This window comes from Antrostomus carolinensis, unplaced genomic scaffold (genome assembly GCF_000700745.2).
Source record: "Antrostomus carolinensis isolate BGI_N321 unplaced genomic scaffold, ASM70074v2 scaffold2591, whole genome shotgun sequence".
NCBI lineage: Eukaryota > Metazoa > Chordata > Aves > Caprimulgiformes > Caprimulgidae > Antrostomus > Antrostomus carolinensis.
In genome coordinates, this window is record NW_010294657.1 from 83,916 (window position 1) to 91,389 (window position 7,474).

The window sequence follows — 7,474 nt, forward strand, 5'->3', positions numbered from 1 at the left end:
TCTGATCCCATCTGCAGACTCCAGAGCAGAGAGTGGCCATAACATATCCAGTTTTAGGATCAAATGCTTCAGGTGAAGCCTGAACTACTGTAATTTGACTGATGACCTCCTGAGAGCTTGCCCAGCCCCATCTTGGCAGTTTCACACTTCCTCCCACCCCTCCACTACTCCTCAGGCATCCTTCCCAGCCCCAGGCCTCCCCGAGTACGCAGGGCTGAGGTGGGTTGCTGTGAGTGGGGGAATAAGTAGGAGGGAGCAGGTTGTCTCTGCCCTGCTTCTCTCTCCACTCACTTGATCTCCTTCTTCCTCTTGAGACCAGCCACCGCCTTCTCTCTGCAGAGGCCAGACCACCAGCATTTCCTCCCTGTCCTTCTTCCCTTCCTGTCTCAGCCATCTTTAGCCGTCACCAGGGTACACTCCAGTCACATCTGGCTCAGCCAACAGCTTCCCCTCCTGTCTCAGCACCAGGCACAAACCCTGTTAGCTCACTTTGCCTTTAAAACCCATTGCCAGGCTTTGGCATGGCACAGCAAAGCCTGAGTTTGCAGGGGACACCATTGTTCACACTGTAAGTAGTGGAATTACTCTTGCAAGGCTCCAAAGTTACAAACCAGGGCTGTCTTCTCCCTCCTGAGAAGGTGATTCTACCCTTCAGGTCACACACATCAAAAAGGCTTGTTAATATCTGGGCTCTGCTTCTTCAACAGGAAAGCTTCCAGCTGGGCTTTAGCCAGCCTAACCCTTGCACAGTCCTGGAGGTCCTGGAGGCCCACTGTCCTCCTGCAAGTTACCAACCCCTGCAACCTCATCTTCTCTCTAGCAACATGACACGTGGTCTGAGAAAACAGGACTTATGCATGTCTTGTGCTGCACGCAGCCCAAAAATTACTCAGTCCTGGCTGTCTATGTGTGGGGGCTGAAGAAATTTCCAGATGATAGGTGACAAAAGGACAAAAAAAATGTTTCCAACTCTTGGTATACTCAGAGAAGGGACAGGTGCTCTGGGAATAGTATTTCAAAGATGAAAAACATGTCTTTCCCACCACATATAGACCAAAGGAAAAAAAACCCAAAACTGTCACTTACTCTCTTCATCTTTCATGGCCCATGGGGTGCCTTTAGCCTCAAAGGTGAGTGTTGGTCACTGCCAACAGCTTTGCAGACAGGCAGAAGCAAACAGTTTTATAAGCCAAATATAATCCTGGGAGAAATGTTTTTTCTAACTTTATGGGACTACTCCAAGAGAGGAGAGTTCTCAAGAAAGGGAAGGAAAAAGAAAAGCTGAGAAAGAAACCCAAGCATGAAATACAAGCCCGTGGAGAGAGACAGTGTCATGCAGTCACAGCTGCTAGAGCAAGCACAAGATCTTCATGGACCAGTGATGCTGCCACTCTCTCTCTCTCTCTCTCTCCTTTCTCCTCAGCACTACATTGCAGCTAAATCAGCCACAGACTTCGCTGACCCTGTCCAGAGAGTCTTGCCATACCCTTTTGTCTCTGCTGGGAGGGCTTTTTTGGAAAACTCTAGCTGTGGTTCCTCCCTTCAGAGAAATGCAACAGCACTTGGAGAAGGCTCAGTCTGCTTGAGTACTCCAGCACACACCTAGGATCAGTGCCCTAACACTCACTATGCTAGAAAGCAATTGTAGACTCACTTATCTAAACCAAATGCTAAAATCCTGGGAATTCAAATGTCCCTTGCTTCCAATGCTGTACCTCGTCCCTCCCTAAAAAAACCCCATTGCCATTGCACTTCTTGCACTTTGTATCTGGAGCACAATGGCAGGAGGAGGATTTTTTGTTTGTTTGTTTACATCTCTTAAGCATATCTTGCTTCCTCCATAGCAAGTGCTCACTTGCTCATTTACAGGAGAGAGAAAGATTTCTTAAACACCTGCAGCAAAATTCATATATTGAATAAGACCTGTCAGGAGCTGATACCCCTTCAGTAATCCCTCAATGAGAGATGAAATTCAGTTTTTTTCCAAAGTTGTACTAACAGGCTTGTGAGCAGTCTTGGGGTATCCCACAAGACATGGGCATCCTACATGACAGGGAGCATGTAGCAGACACGAGGTCTCCTTGACATCCATCCAGACTCTGGAGAGTGAACTCAAATAATCTGCTCCTTCTGCCCACCCTTGTTACCTGCCCTGGAAAGATACACAAAAGAAAACAAAACCCTTCCTCTCTATATTTTGAAACAGAAATGGATGTCATTTAGCGAGCAACACTTTTAAAGAAAAAGTGTCACTTACTGAATTCCTTCTTTGGGTGTGACAAACTCCAAAATAGGCAGCTGTGTATTTTAAGCACTAACGCACATTTGTTTTGCATCAGCAAAACACTATGAGAAAGAGCATGAGGTACAGAAAGTCTCTCTGTGCTCTTTTTTTCAGAGAAACTGAACCCGCCGATCAACGTCTCAGTTTCCCTTGAAAACAGAAGTGTTAAAATCCACTGGAAATCCCCGCCTACTATTGGTTCTGCAAGTAAAAAATGCTTTTTGTATCAAGTGAAAATAACAGATCGTAAGGTAATCAGGTTTTCAGTAATACAGTTATAGTTTAACTCATAAAAACTAGACATCCCTTTAATTTAGTTTAATTAAATCTCAAAAAAACTTTAAAGAAATCCCAAGGACTTTAATGAATAATGTAACTTTTCTTGTCTTTCTGGTCAAAAATTAGAAACCAGCACATTTTTTTTAAGTCTTTCGGAGTCACGCTTGCATTGAGGTGGATTGGTTGTTTTTTTCTTTTCATCTTGAATTTGAATTGTACATTAGCATCACATAGATTATTGACATTTTTATTATTGAAAAACATGTATTGATGAAAATAAAAGTTTAGCAGCTACTTTGGTAATATTGTTTTAAGAAAAAAATATGTTATTTTTGTTATTTTTACATACAGAATCACAGAATGGTAGGGGTTGGAAGGGAACTCAGGAGATCATTTAGTCCAACCCCCATGCCAAAACAGGTTCCCTACAGCAGGTTGCACAGGAAAGTGTCCAGGCAGGTTTTGAACATCTCCAGAGAAGGAGACTCCACAGCCTCTCTGGGCAGCCTATTCCAGTGCTCCATCACTCTTACAGTTAATAAGTTTTTCCTTAAGTTTGTCTGGAACTTCTGGTGTTCCAGTTTTTGCCCATTGCCCCTTGTCCTGTCATTGGGTACTACTGAAAAGAGCCCGGCCCCATTCATTTGGCCCTCACATTTCAGATATTTATAGACATTGATAAGGTCCCCTCTCAGTCTTCTCTTCTCCAGACTGAAGAGTCCCAGCTCTCTCAGCCTTTCCTCATAGGGGAGATGCTCCAGGCCCCTAATCTTTGTGGTCCTCCGCTGGGATCTCTCTAGAAGATCCCTGTCCTTCTTGAACTGGGAAGCCCAGAACATCATTAAAAGAATCAATCCTGTTTTTTTCATACATTAAATGTATTTAAAAATCTTTCTTAGTGTATCAATAGCTTCTCTCAGTCTTACCAGTAAGAAATAGAATAGTGTTATTGTTTAGGTTAGGCCATATGGTGACTAAATGCCACCTGGCATTACCTGGAAATAGGAGCTTTAAATTACCTGGAAATAAGAGCTGAAAAGTTTTCATGCAGATTCTTAATTGAACTCCCAAAGAGCAGAAAGCCAAGGACTTAATTCAGAATATGATAGGTGTAAAATTCAGATGTGTATTGGAATGTGAATTTTCTGAATCTTTGCTGGTTTTTTTCAAGCTATCCCCAAAGCTGTGTTTTTCTGTAAGAACCTAATTCTTAGCTAATATATACTTCAGTCTGTGTACAGTACTCCAATAATAAAAGGCTTATCTATGCTGACTGCAAACATTGAAGAGACAATTAAAACCTGAAAGAGCATATGACTACATTGATATGTATCCACTCTTTGTTAGACAGAGTAGAAAGAAGTGCAATTAGGTAGACAGGTTCTTGATCACATAATGTTATCTTCATAAATGACAGCAAAGTTTACTAATTCAGGTGCAGTGCTAATACGGTTAGGCAGCTTCCAGAACAGGGCTGGCTCTTCCTGCATTCCCTTGTTGCAGCTCGAGGAAAAGGAACTCAGGTCTGTATGTGGACATGCCAAAGCTTCCTGGTTCTCTTTGGGTTTTTCCAGAAGAAAGGCAGGTAGCCACCTTCTAGGCCACCTCTGCAAATACTTATCATCCCCTGAGACAGGTTTAATACTTCAAAACCTCTACTAGAGACATCCAGGGACTTGTCCCTGTCCATTCACAAAGCTCCTAATCACTAAAGGCTGTGAACAGAGGGAATGAGAGTTTCATGCTGGATCCTTGGTATCCTGGTCAGACATGTTCTGGGGCCCTTCTGATCCCTTTATGCCCACGTAGTCAGATTTTTTGTTTGAAGAGCCTAAGCAAGGGAGGTGGAAGCAGGGAGGACCAGGAGCAGGGAGTCCTCTCCCACTGTGGGGCTGGGATGTGTTGCCCAAGGTGAGCAGGGGAATCCTGCAATCTACAGTGTTCATGTAGCCACTGCAGCCCCTGTTTCCAGCTTCCTCACATCTTCCACTCTATGGAAGGAAATGTCACATACATAAAATAGTCCAGCATCCTTACTTAAATTGGATAAACCTCTTATTTTTCTTCTCTTACACAGCTGCTCCTCTGCTTTGTACACAACTGCAGGATACAAACATAGGAAAGGAAAGCAAAGAAAAATCACTGGGGCATGGGAGTGAATAAACACCTACAGCAATGGAAAATCATGGGGGTTTTTTACACAGCTGGGTTGGTCTGGGAAGACAGGAGAGAGACATCTGCAACAACAAGACATGTGAGGACACTAGCTAAATGAGGGGGCTTTAGGTAGATTTGAGGAGAATCATTGTCAAAGTTAGTAATGTCTAAAATTATAGTTACCCAGCCAATAAGTGTGTGTATATGGAGGGGGGTGTTAAGAAAGAAAACTGTAGCAGTATTACAGGAGTCACAGGAGGGAGAAGAATGAAGAAAGTCTGAGATTCTCTTTCCTGGTCAAAGCAACGTCTTAATTGCTGTCATAGAGACTTAATGAGTTGAGGTATCGGGGTATCTATAAGCAGACTTGTAGATATTTGTTGAAGAACAGGTAAGAATATAATGATTAAAATTTCCAGATCTATATTTATTTATTCTGTATACCTGAAGACATGACCTGCTGAATATTTATTATATAAATAATAATACTGTGATATAGGTTGATAAAGCTTGAAAATAGGAAGTTGGCAGGTGACTGGAAGATAGGAAGGGCTGGCAAGTACTATGGGAAACCATATTAGAAATTTCAAATTATTTGAAATGTTTGAAACCAACAAGCCAGAATTCAGTAATGAGCAAAATCCTATTATTAGAAAGTACAAGTCAAATGCACCAACACAAAATAAGGGATTAATGTGTAGGCAGCAATGCAGAAGAAAAAAAGGATCTGTGGATTACACTGAACCACAAGCTGAGTCAATCATTCCATGCTATTACACAAAGGTCAAATATTATTCAAGTGTGTATGACAGGCATGTCACATGTAAAATGTAGGTTGTGATTAATTCACCCTTCTGGTTACTGAGTTTCACTTGAAGTGTCAAATTGTGCTTTAGGAACCACCACAAAACACAAATATGTTGCAAAAAAGTTCAGAGAACATCAGTGAGAGTTATAAAAATTAGAATAAATTTTGAAAATGTGCTTTAGAAGTGGAAGACTGAGGAGCATAATCTAGAGTAAAGAAGTGTAACTTGTGTTAACAATCTTCTGGTAAGTAAAAGGTTGTTAATAAGAACATAGGGATCATACTTTCCCATGTCAACTTGTGAGTAGGATAAAAGGTGACTGGCTAAATTAAAAGCAGGGAAGACATATGTTAAAAGTTATGAAAAGTGCCCTAATTCCAAGGAAAGTCTAGCACAGGAACAGATTTCTGAGGCTGCTTGGGTGTGGCTCTGTATAGACTTGCCAACAACGGGTTAGAGAAACTTCCTCCACAAATGGTCTAGGTAGATGTGACTGAAAGTTGCTGCACATCATGATTACCCAAAGGTGGCCTATATGTGAAGTCTTTCAGTCCTGCATTTTGAACATTTCCTGTGATGACAGAAGCTTATTATTGGCTCCTTAGGAATAAATTTTCAGGCACAACATTTGGTTAGCACTTAACCCTCATTGTCACTTGCAGTTTACTTTTGAAATCCCAAGGACTTTCCCCCATTTTTACTTACTTTTGAAAAACTTAGCATGTGAACTTTTGGACCTATTTTTGACATCAGATCTGGAAAGGTTTTGAAGAGTGTGAAGGAAGAGAAAGAAATGCCATGGTACACAGGGTCAAATCCACGCTGTGCGCTCGTCAGTATGAGGAGAGCAGGAAGTCAATTTTTCTTAAAACTGACCTTATAGTACTGCCTCATCATGCTTTCCTAACACCAAAGATGCAAAGATTCTGGGCCCTTCTGCATCTGGGATGCATACTTTCTACTTCCTTGCAACTTCCTAATATTCTTTTAAATTGTTATAAAAGGAGTTTCCTCTCCTGATTTCTTTTTTGTTCCTTCTTAAATTCTTAGCATTGTTTTATTTACAGCAGTTGGCTTCAGTTGTCAAAAGTGACGAATGATTTAGAGATGTCTGTTTTAAACTCAGGTACTCCTCATATGGGCTTGATCTTTTGAAGTGGTGCACTTTCTTTTGTAGGCATTATTAAAGAAATTTCAAGATAGTTACTAAAATAGTGGGCATCCCTCACTACCAGTCAGCTGAAAAATGTAAACATTTATTCTACTGGACAGACAGGTATAACACAATACCCACACCAAAATCTTGAAACTTGCAGTTACTGTGTTCATCCTACACTTGGTGCAATAAAAAAATGAAAAAAGAATCAGTGTTTTTAAATTCTTACTGTCCTACTACAGCTGATATATCCTTCCATTTTATCAGTTCTAAGCTCTCCTTCATTTTCAGTCCTGAGTTTTAACACAGACGAGGTAAGAGTCAGATTGTGTCTGGACATAAACATTTGTTCTGAAAATTTCTTTCTACTAGGTTTGAGATGTAAACAATAGTATTTTACTTTCCTAGATTTATATCAGTTTGAACTGCAATGTGAAATCACCTAAAATAACCCCCTAAACCTATCTCAATAGATTGTAGATGTCACTGCAGAGAAATATGAGTACCTGTTTCATAAACCAACAAACAAATGTGCAGTACAAGTGAGAGTGAAAAAAGAGATATGCATAAGAAACAAGATTTGGAGTGAATGGAGTGAACCAGTGTTTATTCAAGATGGTAAGTTGTCTTCTATTTACCATTCATAACTCTTATCATTAGACATGTTATTATTATTCAGCATATTTGCTTCATTACTATGTCTGTTCTTATCCTTGCTCTATTACTACACTGTAACAATACCTCAAAGTCCAGGGCACATACCAGACTCACAGAGCTCTACGTGCTGTA

At 40.9% G+C, this 7,474-nt stretch overlaps 1 protein-coding gene across 1 annotated transcript in view; it reads left to right on the forward strand.

Moving 5' to 3' along the window:
* The window catches only part of LOC114819057 (interleukin-5 receptor subunit alpha-like), an 18,509-nt gene that overhangs the window by 2,802 nt on the left and 8,233 nt on the right, over nt 1-7,474 (forward strand). The window contains exons 6-7 of the mRNA XM_029087400.1: nt 2,399-2,535; nt 7,159-7,303. Of these exons, the coding sequence (XP_028943233.1) occupies nt 2,399-2,535; nt 7,159-7,303 (282 nt within the window). The remainder of the gene's footprint in view (nt 1-2,398; nt 2,536-7,158; nt 7,304-7,474) is intronic.